General features: G+C 37.4%; 2 protein-coding genes across 13 annotated transcripts in view; one reads left to right on the forward strand and one right to left on the reverse strand.

Moving 5' to 3' along the window:
- Nucleotides 1–22312, forward strand: part of RASSF6 (Ras association domain family member 6) — a 54568-nt gene that overhangs the window by 24265 nt on the left and 7991 nt on the right. For all 10 annotated transcript variants that reach the window (XM_044766131.2, XM_070505669.1, XM_044766132.2 and 7 more), the window contains 6 exons: nt 5340–5418; nt 9675–9814; nt 14885–14982; nt 16602–16786; nt 20609–20710; nt 21063–21114. In XM_044766131.2, the coding sequence (XP_044622066.1) occupies nt 5340–5418; nt 9675–9814; nt 14885–14982; nt 16602–16786; nt 20609–20710; nt 21063–21114 (656 nt within the window). The remainder of the gene's footprint in view (nt 1–5339; nt 5419–9674; nt 9815–14884; nt 14983–16601; nt 16787–20608; nt 20711–21062; nt 21115–22312) is intronic.
- The window catches only part of LOC106835111 (alpha-fetoprotein-like), a 56522-nt gene continuing 51003 nt past the window's right edge, over nt 16794–22312 (reverse strand). For all 3 annotated transcript variants that reach the window (XM_070505666.1, XM_044766126.2, XM_070505665.1), the window contains exon 14: nt 16794–21642. In XM_070505666.1, the coding sequence (XP_070361767.1) occupies nt 21493–21642 (150 nt within the window). In that variant the 3' untranslated portion in view covers nt 16794–21492. The remainder of the gene's footprint in view (nt 21643–22312) is intronic.

Raw genomic sequence — 22312 nt, forward strand, 5'->3', positions numbered from 1 at the left:
GCAAATGAATTATCTTCACATGTTTAATTCATAGTTATTCTATAAAAACATGAAGTTTTGAATCCAGTTTTTTCAATCTGACATGAAATTATTAATCTCATTGCTAAAATTTAACTTTATGAACCAAATCTGTGGGGGCGGGGAGCTAAATGGATTAAGAGAGCAAGTTAGCATTTTTATTCTGCCTCAATTTTTCATCTCTTTGAAGAGACTCTTTCAAATGTTTTAGGTTTCTGCTCTTAAACACGGCGACATGCACAGCGGAATGTTGTTTCTAGTGCTGCTGTCACAATGCCGTTCGGTGGCTGCCTGATTTGGAGCCTGAACATTTTTCAGAAAGTCTCCAAGGGACAGAAGTAACACAAATTCGGGAAGCTTGCCCATAGCCACACATGCCTTTGGCTACGTTGGGTTGTGTTTTCCTCTGAAGTTTACTTTTTGTCGTGTGGTAGTCTTTGGGGTTTGTGTTGGGTCACAGGGTACGACAGCATCTCTAGTTTGCCGTTAGTGGGTCTGAACTGTGAGAATCACTTAAAGAGTGAGACAGGGTTTTTTGGTCTCTAAGAAAGGGATCGGCTATCCACTTAATTATGCTGTATATCATAACTAAAACAAACGAGTACTCTTATTACAACTAATATTTGACGTCCATTCTATCTATGGATGCAGAGCAGAACTCACTTCCACCCACCGTGCTGTCCCACGTCCATACATATTTCAGTTTTATAAAAATCAAATAAAAATTGTTTCTTCCAGCCAGCTAAATAGCATGATAAGATTGAGGAACTCATTTCTTGCTAAGTCCATTATTCATGGCAAACGTCAGAGTGTGGGTAATTCCCATCTGCTGAGCAGCTGCAATTCAGGCCACAGAGGGCAAAGTACACCTAAGCTTTTTACAGTTAACTCTGGATCCACTATTACTCATTAAAACCGAGCAGGGAGCCTTAAAGGAACAGGAGCCCTGGAATCTCATCTGCATCCTGCCCCTACACCTGTCACCCCCATGTTAAGTCTCTCCCTGGCTAGCACTCTTCCAGACACTGTAATTCCGTCAGTGTCTACCAGGATGCTCTCTCTGCACTGCCAATGCCCAGTGCCAGCTCCTGTCCTGGGGAAGCTTATGGTTCTATGTGTTCATTTAGTTAGAAGTCCAGTTTATATGGAAGTTTACCATTCCTTAGTTTTGTAAAAACACTATCCATATTATACACGGTGTGATGATACTCCAAAAAAATCCTTGTTATATATCATGATGCAATATTTCATGTCCCAAAAACCAAGCTCTTAGCAAAACAATTTCTTATGTATCACACATAAGGTGTACAGGCTGTTTGAACCTTGTGTTTGCTTTTTGGGGATCCCTGTGGCTTTTAGACATCACAGATTTGTAAACTGAGACGATTGGATATGGAATCCGTTTCTCATCATCTGTTTTATAGCTTTGTTAGCACAACTGAACAGTCTGTGCTCAGCAGTCTGGTCTAGACTGGCTGGGGAACTCTTTGGAGGCTAAGAGGGAAAGGTGCACAGATGCTTTTTTCCTTTTTCGGCTGCGGTGGAGGGAAGTCCATATGTAACATTTAAGTGGACCCTAAAAAATCTGTTACAATTACTTACCATTTATGGGTCACAGTGTATCTTAAATCAGTGTCCCCTCTCCTGACTAGGGACTGCCTAGATAACGCTTTAGTGATTATCTTTGGATCTCCTAAACCATATACTCCCTGTACCTATTTTAGGTCCCTCATAGACTTTAGATCCTCCTATAGATGTGGGTCATTTGATCACCTTTCCGTGGAACATCGCTTTGTTGCTGCATCTCTACCCTAACACTGTTGCAATGGTCCCACTTATCTTGCTGCCTCCATCTTGTCTTATACTGAAATGTGTCTTCCATAAGCCCCCTAGTGGCTCTTAGCATCATCATGTCTTCTCTTGCCTAGAACCTTCGGTAGCTGCCCATTGCCTGCAGAGTGAATTCTAAGCTTCTTAAAATGGTTCTGGATGGTCCTGCCTGCTTCTTCAGCTCGTTGCTCACCACTCCCTATTTTACTCGTTATTTTCTTAGATCCCAACTCTTTAACCTTTCTCCACAAAAACTCTAGAAATAGCTATACATCCTCGTTAATGTTTTCTTTGCCTGGTAAGCTCTTCACACTCTTCTTGTTTAATTCTTACACTCCAAGGTTCACCATAGGTAGCATCAATTCCTTGAAGCTCTCACCTACCCTCAGAGCACGACCGAGGCCTCTTGATTGTGCTCACACAGCAACTGTATGAATGAGTGAATGAATGAATGGCCTTTTAGTACAGGCCTTTGTTAGAGGACTTAATTTGAACATCAGCTGCTGCAGATACAGTTTGACTTTAACTCTTCAGCTCGTTGTGTCCCTAATGGCAACAAGTCAAATTAAAATGTTACAGGCTGCACTTTATTCGCAATGTTGTATCAGACCCTTTGTTTCAGCAGGCACATAAACTAATCATCTTCAAAAGTTCCTCTGGTAAAGTGCACACAAGTAACGTGTGATGGTGTTTTAATGTTTGGAATGCATTCACCCTCGCTATAGTTGTTCACGTAACTTCTGAATTTTCTTTTCTAATTTCTCACTTTATATTGTACCATTAACTTGCCTAATTTTATCTCGACAGTTTATTTTACTGAGCTCTACTCTTCTTCAACACTCCAAAATCCTCCAAAATGCCATTAATACTCAGTCAGAATATCCTGCCTATAGTGAGAAAAATATGAAGACTTTTGTAGTATTTAGTTACCCTGAGTCACACATGGTTTATGGGTTGGCCTACTATAAAGGGCCAGATAATAAATATTTTGGGCTTTGTGGGCCATATGGTTTTTTTGTCACAACTACTCAACTCTGTAGTAATAAAAGAGAAGCAGACAATAAGCAAACAAATTAGTGTGGCCATATTCCAATAAAACTTTATTTACAGAAACAGATGGTCCAGGGCCACAGTTGGCTGACTCCCTGGGTCAATAGGAGACTTATTTCCATGGAGGAAGATTTAGTCAAATTCTGCTCAGGTACAGAAACACTTTCCAAGTAGTTTGTTCCCAGAGAATAATCTTTCTAATTATACATGGTCCTGAGGTAAATATTTTGAAGGATACTTATATCATACCTTATCATGCAGTTTTATCAGAAACAGAGCTGAGGGAATAAGATTATGTAAAAATTCATTTGCTGGAGTAACAACTCTCACAGCTCAGCATATCAAGAGTTGCATCCCAAGTGAACTGGAAATTTCTATATGCTTCCCTGGCACTCAATAATGAGAGCTATATAAGTGTTCATGCTCCCTACCAGTACTACAATTTTTAAGAACTATCCCACAGCAATGACTCCAAGGGAACAAAATCAGTGTGCCCAATGATATTTAGAATAGAAATGTTCATTAACACTAAAATTCTAAAGTAACCCATTTGGGAAATGGAATGATAACATAGAGGAATCTTGTAGAATTTGATTATGTGGTGATTGTATAGAGCGTATCTATCCTTGGAAATATGCACATTAAAAATTACAAGTGAGGGGCCGGCCCTGTGGCCGAGTGGTTAAGTTCGTGCGCTCTGCTGCAGGCGACCCAGTGTTTCATCAGTTCGAATCCTGGGCGCGGACATGGCACTGCTCATTGAGCCACGCTGAGGCGGCGTCCCGCGTGCCACAACTGGAAGGACCCACAACTAAGAATGTACAATTATGTACCGGGGGGCTTTGGGGAGAAAAAGGAAAAAATAAAATCTTTAAAAAAAAATTACAAGTGAAAAAAGTCAAACAGAAAAACTATGTTTACATGATCTCAAATGTGTAAAAATCAATGTACATGAATTCTGTTATTCAATAGTCAGTATTTGTTTAAAAAGAGCCTAGTCTGAACAAGTCTCTGCTCCAAGCACTGAGAAGAGACCAATGAATAATAGATCCAAATTCCTGCCCTCATGGAGCCAATATTCTTATGGGGGGAAAACAGATATTGTGGATCAAAGGGATTTTAGTGATTGATATATTTGGAAACCTAATGTCATGAGATTATTTTCCCCCATAAAAATAAAACTGCCTATATAAAAAAGCTTTTCCACTTTTTTGGTATGTTTCATTTTTTTTAGGAATAATCATTTCTCTGATCAATTCATTCAACTGCTATTGAGTTCTTACTGTATTCCAGGCCCTCTTCCAGGCACACAGAATATAGTGTGAACAAAACATACAAACAATGTTCTCCTGGAGCTACCATCTAGGGGGGAGACAGAATATAAGATAAATAAGTAAAATATGCACAAGGTCAGATGGTTGCTAAGGGACAGAGGTAAGGAGGAAAGCAGGATGTGAATGTCAGGAGAAGGGAAACTTTTAGATTGATTGATCAAGAAGGACTCCTTGAGAAGATCACTTTTGAGTAAATTGGTAAAGAAAATGACTGTGCTAACAGTGTGGTGGTGTGAGAGGAAGATCATTCTGGGCAGAGGGATCAGCAAGTACAAACAAAGGCCCTGAGGTGAGCTGTGCCTGGAGTGTTTAGGGAACATCAAGGGGGCCAGTGGCTAGAGTGTAGTGAGTGAAGGAGAAAGTAGTAAGAAATGAGACTGATGACATAACAGTAGACCAGACCACAGCTGGCCTTTGAAGTTGTTGGAAAGATATTGGAGAATTTTGAGCAAAGATGACAGACGATCAGGATTGCATTAAAATAATTCCTGCTGTTGGGGGTAGTCAACAGATACAGGCAGGATTTAGGAGACGGTTGCAATAATCCAGGTGAGAGACAATGGCTCAGACCAGCAGGGTAGGTAGGATAAATGTCTTGAGCTGTGGTGGCACAGAGGGAAGGACAGAGGTGTGGCAGGAACCAGCATTCCTACTGCCAGAGCCCACCTGCCATAAGGGGTGAGACACGCAGGAGCAGCGACAGTTCCTGACCTGTTGCCGTATCCTCAGTGGGAAGGAAGCACAATGTCAGGCGCATACTATGTGCTTAATTTAGGTTGGTGAAATGTTGCAAAACAAAACAGGAATATGAAACCAAATCTCTACTTCATGCCTGGTTCCTGTTACAGAACTCACTGCTTTTGCCCTCAGTCGCTTTCCCTCCTTTGATTATTTATTTATGAATTAACACCTTCAACATCGGTTGATGTCCTAAGAAAGCTTCAGATTTCAATGACCTGCATTTAATTAAAATGACAGAGCAGTAAAGATTCCATTGAACCACTTCTTTCTATCTCATACCTTTATGAACTGAAAGCACTGTTATTGCCTTTTACCATTAAAGAGCCTAAGACTGATTGTAACTGAATATTAACACTTTTTTTTTAGGGAACAACTTAATTCTTTATTGGAGACCTATAACATTTTTTATGAGAACCAGAAAAATCTGCATATTTTGTATGGACAGGTAAGCCCATTTAAGTAATGCAATATAGTTTGATTCACAGAGAAAAATTCCATAAAGGTACAGAGGAGTCAGGATGAGTTGGAGTCCATAATCCTGCAGCACAAGTGGTCTGGGAGGAAAAGGTGAATCTTTAATTCGATCATGATTCTTATTGTTAGACTATAGCACAAAACCCCAGTCCTGAAACATCTGTGAATTTCTAAACATTTTGGGGGATAGGAAAATATTTCAAAATAATTTTAATGACATATTTGCTTTGTATTTTAAAAATAGTGTATGAATATCTTTTGAGCAGCAATTCCACTAGAAAGCTATGCTAATGCTTTCTTACAAGTGCACCAGGGTGTAGCTAGAAGGAGGTTCATGATGACACCATTTGTAAAGGAAAAAACCTGAAGATATCTTAAGTCTGCACCAACAGAGGATTGTCCAAATGACTTATCTGTAACATAGTTTGGTTTGGTTAAAATGAATGAGTTCGATTCCAATGAATGTGTACTATGTTATAATAATAACAAATTTTAAAATGTTAAACAATTTAGGAAAGCCCTGAAGCTAGAAAGCATTTTTAGGAGTGCAACTGGCAGCCTACTGTACAAACTGGCCTTAGATTTTCTTTGTTCCTTTTTTTTAAAATTTAATTTGAGTGCCTCATTCTCCACAGGTTTCTGCACTTAGTCTTGTATTCTAATGGAACCCACTCCATGTTTTCACAATATCTTCTGTATACCAGGGAGCATTAGAATTTTCTATCCCTGATTTAAACCTTCAAATTTGATGGTAAAGCATTGACTTTAGGCCACCATAATTTGGCTTAAATCTGCAGCTGGGACGAAAGGAAATTTACAAAGCATTCTGACCTTTACTAATGACTTTAAACAATTTTGTTTGATTGAGTATTTCAATTACCTTCTCAAATGTAATAATATACAGAAGAAGGAAATGACTAATCTCTATAAAGAGATTTATAAAAACAAATGGGCCAAGCTTTAAATTATTTCAATATTGTCCTATATCTTGGCTCTTTAATATATGTTGCAAAAATCTAAAATTTAGGAAAAGGTCAAAACTTTAAGAAATGTTCATAAAATGATTTACATTTTAATTCAACATTTTCCATAAAATTCATGATGTTAAGAAGTTTGTGTCCTTTAGGAAAATGGTTGAATTTTGATGTTATAAACATATACGTTGAAGCATCTCCTTTCCAATAATGTGAATCTGTGCTTAATTTACAATATAACATCATTTAATTTTTTAAATAAAGTTTCTTGTCTTATATAATTTTTAAAAATTAGATGAAGTAAAGTACAGTTATGCATCACTTAACAATGGGGACACATTCTGAGAAATGCATCGTTAGGAGATTTTGTTATTATGTGAACGTCATAGAGTGCACTTACACAAACCTAGATGGTATAGCCTACTACACACCTAGGCTGCATAGTGCTAATCTTATGGGACCATCCTCATATATGTGATCCATTGTTGACTGAAACATCATTATCTGGTGTGTGGCTGTATACAGTGAGACTGTCAGATTGCTTAATCTTTCCATCTTTACTCACTGGTCAATAAAGTTAGAATCCAGAATTTTCCAAATCTTCTGACTTAGTTACAATGATGGACACTGTTAAAAGGGGCACTCCATGGAGGATAACATGTAGCATTCTTCATCTCTGATTAATTAAACAAAATATTTATTGCCTACCATGCGTCAGACACTGTTCTAAAAGCTGGAGAAATAGCAATAAAGAAACTAGACAGAATGGCCTGCCTTCATGATGCTTGTGTTCTAGTAGACAAGAAACAAAGAAGGAAAAAATATGTCAGGTGGTGATAAAGGCTGTGGAGAATAGTGAAGCAGGAAAGAGGGCTCAGGAATCTAAGTGGGGTGGGGGAAGAGAAGCATTTAATCAAAGACTCTGAAAGATGTGAGGGAGCAAACCAAGAAGAAGGTCTGTGGGACATGCATGGGCAGAGACAGCAGCCTGAATAAAGGTCCTGAGGCTGGCCAGTGTAACTAAGATGCAGCAGAGAAACCAACGTGTTAGGAACCTTGTAAGAGTGGTAAATTAGTAAACAAAGAAACCAGAGAGGGAACTGAGGAGGGGAGACACCAGAGTGTGTAGGATCTTGTAGATCGTTGTGAAGACTTTCACGTGTACTTGAAGTGAGATGGGAAGCCACTGTGGAGTTTTGAGTAGAACAGTGACATTAAAAGAATTCATTTTAAAAGAATCTCTCTAGCTACTGGGAATACATGGAGGGGCAAGAGAAGAATGAGGTAGACCAGAAGGAAAACTATTACAATAGTCCAGGCAAACAGTGACGATGGTGTGGACCAGAATCAAGGTAGTGGACATGGTGAGTATGGCCATATTAGGGATATATTTTTGAGGGAAAGCTAATAGGACTTGCTAATGCATTGAATGTTGAGTATGGATTAAAGGTGACTCTAAAATTCCTGACCTGAGCAACTGGAAGGAGGAAGGTGCTATTTACCAAGATGGGGAAGACTTGGAGAGGAAACTATTTATGGGAGAGAGATAAAGGGTTCATTAGGAACATATTAAGTTTGATGTCAAATAGGCAGCCTGGCAACTAGAGATCAGGGAGGAGGTTTGGGCTGGAGATATGAAATTGGGAGCTGTTAGTTTAGAGATGGCATATAAGGATCCTTGAGATCCCCAAGGATATTGGTGTAGATCTGGAAGAGAAGAGGCCTGCAAGGACTGAGACAATGAGAATAGGTAAGTGTAAATAAGGCTTCAGGGAGAATTTGTTTAGTTAATCTCCAAAGAGATGTTTCCTGAAATTAGAAAATAACCTGATATTCCTTATGTGAGAAAACAGCATTCTCTGATAATAGTTGGAGTATTTCTTCTTGAAAGCAAGAATTAGATAACCTCAGAAGAGCAGTTATTCTATGAGTTTTTGATGCAAGAGATTAATTTAAATATAATTAGGCAAAGAAAGGATGCCATACTTCAATAACTAAACTGTTGCACCTGCATCATGTACTGCCATTTCAAAGAATAAATAATTATGTTTGGTTGTTGAAAATAACTGGTTGGTAAACTGACCTCTCAGTAATCTGAAATATGCACTCGAAAGTGGGAGAAAGAGCAAAACTGTGTTTCAGAAGTGACTCCAAAGTAGGTTTATCAGCCAAAGGCATAATATGCAATAATATTTATTGAGCACTTATTAAGTACCAGGTCCTATGAATTAGGGACCATTATGATGTCCGTTTCTCAGAAGAAGTAGCCCAGGATAAAGGCATTTGGCAACTTCTCCAAGGTTGCACGGCTAGGAAGGGGTGGTGCCAGGCTCCAAATGCAGCTCTGTCTGATTCCAGACTCTGGAGTTTTCATTACACTCTCAAATAAGAAGTAAATCATTTATGTTTTCTAATAATTGATTTTGTATAATAACAATAGTTATTGGATATTGCAGTATTTATTGGGTAGTTAGAATATGACTCTTCTTAGTTTCTATATTTTACAAATTTTCTATAATGATAAGACATTCTTTTAATAACAGAAAAAGACTTTTACATATAAAAGAGAAAAATAGATTATAAAATAAATTCTATGGGAATGTGCTGTGTTTATAATATTTACATCCACAGAGTAAGTATTCAATCCATATTTTCTAATATTTTTGTTTGTATGGCCTTTTCTTCTTTTGCTATAATATTTCTAACTTAGAAATTCTTCAAATGTTATTGGTTTTTCAAAACTATCATTCCTATGTTTTTCATTTTCCACTGTGTTTCATATACATTATTTTACTTGTCCTACATAGTAACTTGGAGTTAAATTTTTCCACTTCAAAAATGAAGAAACAGCCACAAAATCTGTCAGTAGCTGTTCCTCTGATTTCTAGTTTAGTACAGTTTTTAATTCTGCTTTAATTTTAATTTAAACAGAATTAGAGTATTAAACGTCCACTTAATTGAAGAATCATAGAGTTGAGAAAGCATCTGAACATACTATGCCCTCTGGTGGACATGGCATTACCATTATGACTTATTCACTTTGCTGCTTATGGCTGTTTTCAAAAATAAATGAAAGTTTCAAAAACAGAATTACTTTGTAGGTAAATTGAAAAGCCAAACAATCTCACCTGAGAATTTACTTTTTCATCTATTAAGATGTCTCACAGACTTAATTTGTACATGTTCAGTTAAAACATTTACTTTCTACAAATAATACGAAAACAGTGTTTGAGATGATCAATTTCTTCCCTAGACTGAAGATGGTAAACTAATTGTTGAAGGAATGCTGGACATTTTCTGGGGAGTGAAACGGCCTATACAGCTGAAAATACAAGATGAGAAGCAAATCCCTTCTTTTACTGCGTCGAAGTCACCAGATGTCTTTTCCAAAAGGTAAGCTATCTTTGATGTTTTTAATTCCTTAGAAGATGATCTTCGTATTTACCTCTATTGTATGCACTCTTAAAGATGGAGCTCTGATGCTTACCCACAATCTTGTTTAATCCCCCAGCAACTCTACGAAGTGGGTATTCAGAAACCAGGGCTCTGAGAGGTTAGGTAATTCGTGCAAGATCCCCGATTGCCACTTAGCAGAACTGGACTGGACCTCGGTCTACAGGCTGCGGAGCCCATGCTCTTGACCTCTCTGCTGTATTAGTCCTCTCCTGGAAGACTGCGTTCCTTCTTTGGAAAAGACAGAATGTAAAGGGAAGATTTCGTTAGCTCTGGCCTGGTCACCAAAAGAAGGAGATACGATTTAAATTTCTCTTCTCCTTGGAACAAAGGGCTCTTCCTGCTTTCTGGAGACTTAGGTATGCTCCACAGGATTGTCCTGATCCTGTTGAAGAGGCACAGCCAAGTGCATTTGAAGCTTAATAAATGCACAAAACAGTTCTCTGTGTGGGTTTATGCAGCCTTACCTTGAATGTAAATGTAAGTTGGGCTGATTTTTTAATTATTCTTTACAATTAGCTCTAGAAAAGCTAATAAAATATTCCCAGAAGGAATCATACGTATGATTTTTTTTTCTGTTTTTCTCCCTCTTTCTACCTTTCTCCCTTCCTTTTTAATCCTTGAGTTTCCAACTCATCTCCCTTTGTGTAAACATGAAGGTACCAGGCCTTCCCCTCATCAATCCTCCCGTCCATAACCGGATGGGCTGGAGTTCTGGCAGAGGAGAGGATGGAGAGAGAGCTGCCAGGACCGTTTCCCCAGCCTGATCTTTGTCACTAACCAACAAAAACCAGCTATCACCTGGAGGGAAGCCGTGCTTTTCCTTTGGACAAAACACTGACGCCCCGCTATGATCGGCATCTGGCCAATCTTTCTCAATATGATGCTCCAGCAGTTCTGAACACTATGAAATTCCCTACGTCTACTGTGCAGTGTCTTACTTTCCTGACTCTGCCTGGAAGTCTGCCTGCTTCTAGACATCCATCTGCCTGACTCTCTTTTACCAATCCTTTAAGATTCAGGTCAGGTAACACATTCTCCAGAAAGCCTTTTTGACCCCTCAGTCTGTACTAGGTGCACTGACAACTTTTCTATATCATTTTTAGAGCACGCTGTTAATTGCATTTTTATGCACCTAGCTCCCCCTCTAGCCTGTGAGCTCCTCGAGAGTAAGGGGCATGCCTTATTTATCTTTGTTATCCCAGTGCTCAGCAGTGTTCTTGGCACAAAAAGGGACTCAAAATATAGCATTGAGAAGCCCCCGGAAGCCTGGTGGTTAAATTACCTCTGCTTTGTTGTGAGATCTCCGTCTCTCTATTTACAACTTCTGACTAGTCTCCAGTCCAAGCTAAGGATTGCCAATGGGCAAAGGGTCTAGGATTTATGGAAGAGCAGAAAGGAGACCACAGACTTAGGCAGCCTGATGAAGCCCTGCATCCCTCACATTCAGGTACCAGATGACTAATGGGGCTGATGATTCTAAATGACTAGGAGCATCATTTAAAAGGAAAAATTACCCATGGGCTCTACTTTTAGAAAGCTGCACAAGATATGAATATAGCAAAATTAGCTATCATTCTTCATATTACCTAAGAACTCATTGCAAAGTTCTCTGAGCAGCCAGCTCCTTTTGATGCATTTTAATCATTTGATTCATGAAAACCTGATAAGTATGGAACATTAAGGGAAGTTGTCAGGGAAGTACACTAAGGTACTTGTGTTATCACATTAGGCCATCATTATTTTGAATTACTATCCCAAGGTATTTTTTTAATTTCTCAAATTAAAATTCAAAACACTGTTCCTAGGAATCCTGAATTTGGGCATGAATTTCAAAAGCCTGGGTGGATAAGGTCATATTGATGCCTCTCAGGATACTGCAGTAGATTATAAATTAATATTCTCATGTCACACCTTCCATATAATCCATGTGCATTTTCCATTGTTTGTCACAACATTGCTGTGAATCAAACAGGAATTATCTCCTTTAAAGTTGAGAAAGAACTCCCTAGAAAACTTTGCTCGCCCTTTACCATAGTAATGAGACTTACTGGGAGAATGTCTAAGTGCACACTGGCAGTGTATCAGATCTTTCTGGTGAGTAAGAATTTTCAGAAAAACATCCCACTCCTCTCACACACAAGAGCAAGATTGGATTCAGTCATGATTAATTAGTCAAGAATCCTCCTTGGGAACCAGCTGAGGACTCAGCAGGAAAGTGCAGCATGATTTGGAGTGGCTGTTCCTTGGCCTCTGGTTTCCTGGTGGGGTGCATAGCCACCTAAGGTACTATTCTTTGTTTCAGCCCAATCCTAGACACCCTCACTCTGGCTGCCACCCTTAAGGTGGCATTCATTTAAATTCTGAGCCTCAAGTGAAATTGCGTAAAGAAATCGACCATTCTCTCACTCTATAAAACTTCTCTCTTTCCCATGCTCTCTTTCCCATACCAGGTGTCTATGAGCAGAACTTACACTTCTGCTCTCACAGGGTAACAGATTTGCTATCTCCAGTGGGTGGACGTGGAGTGAAGGAAGTGGAAGGTGTGTACTCAGCTGTAGGAAGAGCTGCAATCTTGCGTCTTTCAGTTTACCCTTTGAGAGAATCATCAGGTGGTCCTGCTAGTTTCTTTTAATTATCTTTGAAATGAGTCATACTGAGTCAGCTTAATGGGAGTGGTAGAAGCTTTAAAATAAGTCAGTTTGTTTGTGCTGTGACCATTTGTTATCCTTTATGGAAATGATTCTATGGACAGTACTTTGATCTCTCGTATTTGGTCCAAGTATTTTCTTTAACAAATTTTTCATGAAAAAAAAGTTTTATTGAGGTTATGCTTGCTTGCATCGGTTTTTATTTCTGTTTTTAATATCTTTCCAAAGTCAGCTTTGACACATTTCGGACAAGTCATGGCAGATTGACATAAAGAGAAGAAACTGGTCAGGTGTACATTTGAATAACATCAATAATGCTTTCTCTTTCTTACAATTTGGTTAGAGAAGTGACTGCATTCTATTTGTCTATCAAATTTCTACCTCCTGTTTATTTTGCAAGTCATTAGAAAACCTCCCCACAGTTTAAATTTGCTAATGCCACACATCCTGGAGCTTGGTCAGAGCAATGCAAACAGTCCTGTGCTCAGGCAAGTTAAACAATTTGATATTACGTAAAGTTCCAACCAGATATTTTTTTTAAACTCTGGGTAACTGGCCTCAAGCTTGCCAGTTGTATGTGGTGACACTTCAAATTACACAATCACAATTACACAAATTACACAATTACAGTTTAAAGCTGAAAATTGGTATTTTCCACTGAGATGATAGGGAGGAAAAGGGGCCAAACACTGCATAGATTGAGCCATGTTTGTCCCCCTGTGTTTGTATGATTCTACTAAGCTGTAAGAAAGTGAGGGCAGGTGTCACGTCTGCCAGGCTTTCCAAGAATTTATAGTACATCACTGGTCTGGCATTCTTGAACATTCTCACCTCCCCCATATGAAATCGTGTCACGTTGGTTTGCCTTTTTAGTTTCTGCTTTTCTTTGGTATTCTGTCTTTTCCATTGCTAACCTTCTTTCTGTGATAATTACATCTTCCTCCTTTTGTTTATTAATTTTCTATAGATTGGAGAAATGGATGATTTTTTCTCCCATAAAAATAACTCACTTGTGAGTCAGGACATGAATAGTTCTCCTTTGATTTAAAGTCATTTCCTGTAATTCTTGGACGTTACAACATTTGCCTGACTATATTCTGGATAATAGAGCTGACTGGAAAATTAATTAACAAATATATTAGGATTACTTATCTATTCCGTAATGCTATTGTGAGGCTCAAATGATATGAAAGTTGTAAAATGTCTTCAAAAGAATTCGAAGATCGAGGGAAAAAAGATCATGTTTATTCATATTCATCACCACTCGTATTAATAAACATTTTTGTGTTGCCACCAGTGACATTTGGGTAGAGTTAATGCCACAAATTCCCTACAGGTGAATACTTTTTGGTCATAAGGAAAACAGACATTATGGAAGAGCCCTTTAGTAGGACTAAGACTGGTCTTATCCATAGTAATATCCATTAGCTTAGAGAAATCCAGGAATATCTTGGATCCTTAATGGTTCCCAGCCCATCATGAAATGGATACAGATGATGGTGGTTTTGATGAGGATGACAATGAAGGTGAGGAAGACCACAACAATTTTTAACATGTATTGAGTGCTTACTGTATGTTGGGCACTGTTTCAAGAATTTTATACAACTTAATTCAGTCTTCTCAACAACTCTATCCTACCTCATATAATTATCATCCCCATTTTATAGATAAGGACACTAAGGCACAGAGAACATAAGTAACTTGTTTAAGGTCAGATACATAAAATAAAGATTAGTATCAGCCCAGCTGGTAAAAATAAGCAGTTGCCCAGTTTTATTAGTTTTGGGCATTAGGATGGATTGAAGATTGTTAGTATCCTACATAAATCATAATTTTCTAGCATAAAACCTTCTCATACACTTTCTTCCTCTGTAAATTTTATTCTTTATAATAGGCAAAGGCCTTAAAGATAGGCACCATATCTTATTATTTTAGAGCTACTCCACCTAACCACGCTTTGAATACAATAGGAACTCAATGCATGTCGGCAGAATGAACACTTTTGTATCTAAATTCTCCTATAAGCATTGAGAGAGATCTGTATATAAATGGATTATGTTGGTTTCTACTAATTCTACTTGCACATGCATTTTACAGCATCTATATAGCCTTGCATTTCAATGTGTAACTGAATTACTATGTCAAGATATGCTCAAAATGGCTACAGGAAGTATTTAAAACACATGCTGACCACTGGTATAAATATAATTTTAACACTATCAGAAAATTGTTATAACTTAGGATGATATGTCTACCTACAGAGACCCACAGTATTATATTAACACTATAAATCTGAAAACCATCATAGGCTTCATTATGAACAGAACTGATGTCACTTACAAGATTTATTACTTTTCAGGGGAATGACACGGTGGGGGGAATTTGATGATCTTTATCATATTAGTGAGCTGGACAGGACCCAGATTCCAGTGCCTGAAGCAACGAATTCCCAGGAAGGTCAGTATCAAACTCTTATTAATGAGGAGACTTTCTTTAAAATTAACATAAAGCTTGAATCCTAAATGTTTCTCTGAAATTTAACATTTTACACACCACTACTTAGTAAGCTCTTATTATATATTAGAAAAACAAATTATTGATTAATTATTAAAAAAATTTAGTATGCTTAGGAGCATACTAAAATTAAGTCAATACAGTGCTCATATGATGTTTAAGAACCTTACTTTGCTACATAAAAATATGATGATTTTTAAAAATTATGTCATCACTTAGATAAGGGAGAGCTAACGGTTTGAATAAAGGTTGAATACATAAAATTTTTCAATATTTTTCCCAAGGACTAGGATCATTATTATACTCAGTAGCTTTTTATGTTAGACCAAGCCCCTCAGATTAAATTCTATCTCTTTTTAGAAGTTGAACATTTTCATTAATAATGGATTGTATATTATAACCTTACTTCTTAGAAAGACGCAGATATACTGGAGTCACTATTTGTATTTAATGGAGTTGTTTCAAGCTTTATTTTTTTTAAAAGATTTTATTTTTTCCTTTTTCTCCCCAAGTCCCCGGGTACATAGTTGTATATATTCCTCATTGTGGGTCCCTCTAGCTGTGGCATGCGGGACGCTGCCTCAGCGTGGCCCGATGAGCAGTGCCATGTCTGCGCCCAGGATTCGAACCAACGAAACACTGGGCCACCTGCAGCGGAGCATGCGAACTTAACCACTCGGCCACGGGGCCAGCCCTTCAAGCTTTATTTTAAAAAGAAATCTACTTGAACATCAAAAGAGTTCATATCAAACTTGGCAAACCAATGGAAAATGCTAGCTCCTATGACATGTGACATTGGTGATCATAATAATGATGACGTGATAGTAATAATGATATCAGTAGCTGTCATTTACTGAAACTCTGCTAAGTGTCAGGCATGATATCTTGTATTATACATGGGTTTGGATTTTCATATCATACATGGAGATCCAAGGAGGAGCTGATGAGGGAGGGCTCGGGGTAGGGTTCATGTTCCTGGGCTGGTGATAGGACTGACCAAGGGTATCCTGTTGGCATTACCTTCCTGAGTCTACCAACCACTTCCAATGTTTAGTTATTCTTTTCCAAACCATTCTTAATTCAGCCTCCTCTGCTGTCTCTGGAAGAACCCAGATAATTTAACAAACATGATGTTCCTCCCAGGATTCCTTTGTCTTTGTCTTATGGCCCTTGGCATCTTTTATATAAAAGCCCTTCCAGTCAGCCTTTTGAAAACATTCATCTAAGCCCAGGGAAATCCCAATAACTTAACACCAAAGATATCATAAAAATCTATTTCTGTTTAAGCACTGGTGCTAGAGAAAGATGAAATATCTCATGCTTATTTGATGGTACTCTAATGACAGTAGAAAATTATTTAAAATCCCAAGGTAAAATGGAATATAAATGCCACCAGATGGCCCTATTCTTACACAAGAACATTACTACTTCCTCGCTGTTCAAAAGCATTTTGTCCATTGCTTAGCTACATATTTACTTATCACATACATATACAGATTCACCCAGGAGGCGAAGAGGTGGGCAGCTAAATGATATGGGCTTATAATCTTTATTCTTCCCAGATTATTTATCTTATCACAGCAGCACTCTGAAGCCTCGTGCAGGTAAAGAGCCAGAATCCCCACTGCTCTATAGAACCATGAGTGAAGCAAACCTGGTGAGAAAAAGGATGAAGCCTCCAATGATGGACAGAAAAGACAGACAAAACCATAGGGCCTCTATTAATGGGCACTTTTATAACCATGAAGTGAGTACAATTCCATTAATGTCACTTAAAATATTATTGTCTGTTGTGCTAACAATACCACTCAAGTCAACTGAGAATTAAAAATAGTGATAATAATATTAGTAGTAGTATATCTTATGTTTATTGGGCACTCTCCATGTGTTAAGTATCAAAATTTTTAATTGATTTTTGATGAATTATCTTGTTAATCACTGAAACAATCCTATGAAGTAGGTATCATTGTTTTCCCTACTTTACATATGAGTTAATTGAGGTTCACAGGGGTTCAGTAATTTGTCTTAGGTCGCACTGATTTTAAGTAGCAACTTTGAACTTGAACCAGCTTTGCCTGACTCCAGAACCCAAGTGCTTAACCAACATGATGGGTGAGCCCTATCTAAGTACCAGGCCCTGTGCCAAGCACTGGAAATATAAAGATGACGCAGCTGATGCCTCTGCCAGCATGGAGCTCAGCACTTGGGCAAAGAAAGCAATACATTGACAAGTGGCATTAGAATAATGTAAGTGCTACAGCAGAGATTGGTTCAAAGTACATTTGAATAGTAACATTTAAATAAAAGGAAAAACCAAGCACAGGCCTATTTATTCCAAGAAATCAAATTTCTCATTTTGCCGTGTTCCCTTCCAGGCCTTGTACATATACACATATCATTTTTTATGCAAGTGTAGTTGTAGTTTAGGTATAATTTGTATTCTGATTTTCCCTTAATGTGTTAAATTTACATATGCCTTACTATAGTATTTGTAAGACATTTCACTTTGCTGAAGGTAGGAAATATATCACTTTTTTCTAGAACTCAAATATTTTTCATGTCATGTACTTTGGCAATCTTTCATCCATTCATTTAATAAACACTTAAAAAGCACTTGCTCTGTGCCAGGCTCCATTCTGGGTCCTTTAATACAAAATATTAACTCATTCCTCTTAAGCTTTTTCCCTCTAGGGCTTCCTACCTGTTCCTCCTTCTTCTGCTCTTGGGATGGTATCTGTCGTGTGCCCTTCGAGACTGGTAGGGAGAAACTTCCCTTCTGACTTCTTTGTTTGAATTAGACATTTTTGTGGCTCAAGAACTTCCTCATGGCTGTAAAGTAACGTTGTCAATCCCCCAACGATGCACGACTGCCCATTGTCCTCGTTTCTTCTGCTGCTCAGAATCATGCTGTGTGTCATCATCTTGCGGGGTGATCTGTGTTAAAGAAGGCTGTGAAAGCCATGTTGTTCCAAATGAGCAGCTTCCAGATAGCATCCCCTGTGCTAAGAATGAAACTGGCACTAAGTTGGCAGCGCAGCGTAGTAGTTCAATGCTTGACGACCTGATTTCAAATTCTTGCTCAGCAGAGTTAAAAAAAATTACTACTCAATCTCTTAACCTTAGTTCCTTCATCCTTCCTAGCTTACAGGATTGTCAGTGGCTTTAAATGGAATGAGGTGAGTTAAGCACCTAGCACATTGTCTGGCACAAAGGAAGAACTCAATTTATATTAGCTTTATTGTTGTTTTTGGAGAGGAATCAAATCAGAACGACAGATATTTCATACAAATGTCCTTCACTGCAGTTCAATAACTAGCAGAAAACAAAACAAAGAAAACTCAAAAACCTAAAGTACTCTCTCAATGGCTGTGCAATGAGGGGCATCTATGAATTTAAGTTGATATAGCCTTAAGATGTGTTTTTATATCATGAAACCTCTTGATAATGCCAACACTGTTAGGAGAGGGATAACACCCATACTAGAGGCTTAGATTGATATTTGTAGATAACTTATGACTATGACTTGACCTGTGGTATATTTTTATCTGTTCAAAAATAAATGATTTTATAACAAGGTTTCATTGTGTGTTTTGGCCAACAAAACTGATATAAAGGGTGTGGTTTTAAAATAAAACTCTGAAAAACATGTTTCCAAATTCATTATACATTGGCACCTTAGAAGGGCTCTTGAGGATTATCTAGTCTTACTCTTCTTTTATAAATGAAATTACTGAGGCCTCTCCAAGCCTCAACGTTAAGTGAGTTGACAAAGTTGAAGACACTAGAATCTGGGTCTCCTGACTCCTAATCTAGTGGTATTGCCAAACTCCATGAAGATTCTTCACATAAACAACATCAAACCACATATCTAACATACTCTCACCTTTGTGCAGGACAAACATATGGTTCTCTAGGGCTCCACAGAACTCAGAAGCACTGCTCGTAGGTGGCACAGAGTGACTCATAGTGCCTTACAATGCTCACACACATTGAATTTTCTCATGCTTAACAAAAGTTTACTCTGGACATTCTCCATATATCTTCTCTGAAAACTTAATTCCGTATCTAGATTTTTTACTCACATGAATGCTGTTCATATAGACACTTTGAGATTTATTTACTGATCTCCCAAGAGAGAGCCAATCTATTTAACATTTCATCGAGCCATCCAAAAATCCACCCATCTCCATGCCTGCTGAACCTACCCCATTTCTACAGTCTTGGAACACTTGGAGATTACACATCTATATGAGCTATATGGAAATAAACCTTAATGTCCTTTTTCATTTTAAAATATACATTTCATGCCCTTCTTCCTTTCTGCTACCTAATGAGTGAAAAAAACTTTTTCCCTTTTTTCTGCTCTGGCACACATGAAGTCATGTTACCTCTAAAATGAGTGTCACAAGTTATGCATATACCATCAATTACCTACCTTTGAATCTCTACTCACTATTTTTTTTATTTGAACATATATTATTTGTATCATAGGATTTAAGATTAATTTTGTCTACTTATGTTTGTTGTAAGGATTAAATTAGTATCTATAAAGGGCTTAGAATAGATCTTGGCACATAGGACTATGTTAAATCAATACTTATTTGAGACTTGTATGTCATTCTTGGAAATAATATCATTACTTTCAGGAATTATATATTCTACCTAATAGCTACTAATTTACCTATGTATTGATGTACCGAAATAGATAGATCAGCCCTTGCCTAAGTACAGATGTATCTTAATCCCTGTATAGATGTGTTACCAGTAAACATGTAAAGTTAGGGAAATCTGAGCTGAACAAATATTGTTGGCCAGCATTTCTCAAAGTATGTTTCATTGGCTATTAACAGGTATATTTAAAAGGGATTTTATTTATTTTAATATAGGGATAATGATCAAATTATGAGTGAAGAATCCATGGTTATATGTTATGATTTTTTATGGTACATTACTCATCCCCAAGAGGGATGTTTCAAACATATCTGACCATGAAAACCTTTCACCAAGTATCATCCAAAAGGCAAACTCTTGATTAGAGCAGCTCGTGGGAAACATTGTTTTAGAGCTTCAGTCAGTAGCCCTTTTACCCCAACAGTCAGTTAAGATATAGACTGAATTATGTGAAATTGCAAACACTGGACCATTTCTGACCAACCAAAAAGGAGTGATTTCATAGGGTTCAAACTAAAAACGATTTAGAACAATTATCCACAACCAGGAGGAAGGTGTGGCATGTGGGTTTGAAAAAGCCTATTCACATTACTTTTTGAGTTTACTTAGAATTTATTTTAAAATCTTACACTACACCAAAGAATGGTGTGATTATCTGGTGAAAATGTTTTGAACATCCTCAAATGATGTCTTACCTAACTTGCTCTAGAAACAGTATAAAGCTGCTTAAAATGATTCAGAATATACAGCAAAAAAGCAAAAATAAGAAAACAAGTTTTTAAAACTAGTGATCTTGCTTTTTTTTTTTTTTGCCCATAAGCAGGGCAGGTTCAACATATTGACTGTCGTTAGCCTGATGTAATTTTAAGGACTTTTATGACAATCTTTTTTTTTCTAGACATCAATTTTCACTCCAGCTTTTGGATCAGAAACTAAGGTCAGAATAAACAGTAATATGCGAACTGAAGAAGTAATAAAGCAACTTCTCAAAAAATTTAAGGTAATCTTTATCACTGTACTGAGCTATAAATATCTTGTGTATAATTTAACTGTAGACACATAAAAGTGCTCTTCTTAAAAAAAAAACCTATGAACACGTTAAGCATGTTCGTGTTAACCCATGAACATGTTAAATCTAAATTTAATGTTCAGTTCTGAAGAATTCTTCTCTATGTATGACAGCTTTTAGTAATTATGCCTGAAAAATTAACATTATTCATGGGGAGCAAAGAACATTTTATGTCTGAAAGTGAAAAATGGAAGAGAAGAAACAGATACAATTTGGGTCTGATTGGCTTAGAAAACATATGACAACAAAGAATTCATACCTGCTTATGTTCTTCCATTGACAGATTGAAAACAGTGCCCAGGATTTTGCACTTTACATAATTTTTGCAACAGGAGGTAAGAAAGCTTGATCACTCTTTTTACATGACAACAGTGTGCTATAGTTTTCTGCCAATAAGAAAGGCAGAAGAGCAGTCAGTCTCATTCTGTAGAAGAAAGGAAAGGAGGGAAAGAAGAGGGAAGAGAGGAAGGATGTTTTAAAAGAACCTAGGAATAAGGTACCCTAGAAGAGTTTATAATACAAAAGTGTTTGCTTGTTGGCCAGACATTACATTTTCTGGAGATCAGAGCTCTCGAGAGTCCATCAGGGGTTCCCAGTAATTGTTAGGGATTTAAGTCACTGTTGACCTCTGTACTTCTTTATTTTTGGCTTTCCTTCTCCTTCTAGCCCTCACTGGAGTCATCTTTGCGTCCTTTTTCTCTGTGATCTTGTTATTACCGCTCTCTCAGCACAGTATCCGGCACACTGCAGAAGTGTTCTCTCTTCCTCCGTAGGGAAACATATTCAGAACTTGGTGGTAGAGGGTAAGAGGTGAGAAGCAGGACATTGGGAAGGTGCTGTATGTGGGGTGCTAGGAGCCAGGACTGAAAGAGATTAGAGAAAACCTAACATGATACTGAACTGAAATTTTCGAAAACATCAAAATTGAAAAATTAAAACATTAAATTGTAGAACTATCCTAGGTTATAATGTAAGTGTCAGAATGTTTAAGCCAGAAATTTAATAGAAGAAAATAATACATTTTGATGCCAGAATAAACTGTAAGAAAATGAAAGCTGGATCTCCAAACATATACGAAATTAAAGCCCTTATAATTCAAAAGCTTAAATACAAGAAATATATATAAATTTTTGAAAATTCTAAGTATATATATTCATATTCTAATTGTTTAGAAAAAAGTTAAAAGGTATAAAATAAAAGGTAGAAACATGGCTAGTATAAAAACGCAAAAGATATAAACAATAGATTATAAAGAATATCAGATAAAAGATTAGTACCTACAATAGCAAAGAGTTCTTGCAAAATGATTAAGAAAAAGACAATCCAATGAAAATAGAAGTATGATAAAGCAATTCAAAGGAAAAAAATTAAAATAACTAGCAAACATTTTTAGGGAAAGCCTTAAACTCAAAGAAATGCAAGTATTCAAGGAAATACAGTAGTCGAGGAAATGCAAGTTCAGTCCACAATGCAGTATTATCTCACACTTGGCAGATTGGTGAAACATTTGAAAATGATTCTACCTATGGCTGA

This window comes from Equus asinus, chromosome 3, assembly GCF_041296235.1.
Source record: "Equus asinus isolate D_3611 breed Donkey chromosome 3, EquAss-T2T_v2, whole genome shotgun sequence".
NCBI lineage: Eukaryota > Metazoa > Chordata > Mammalia > Perissodactyla > Equidae > Equus > Equus asinus.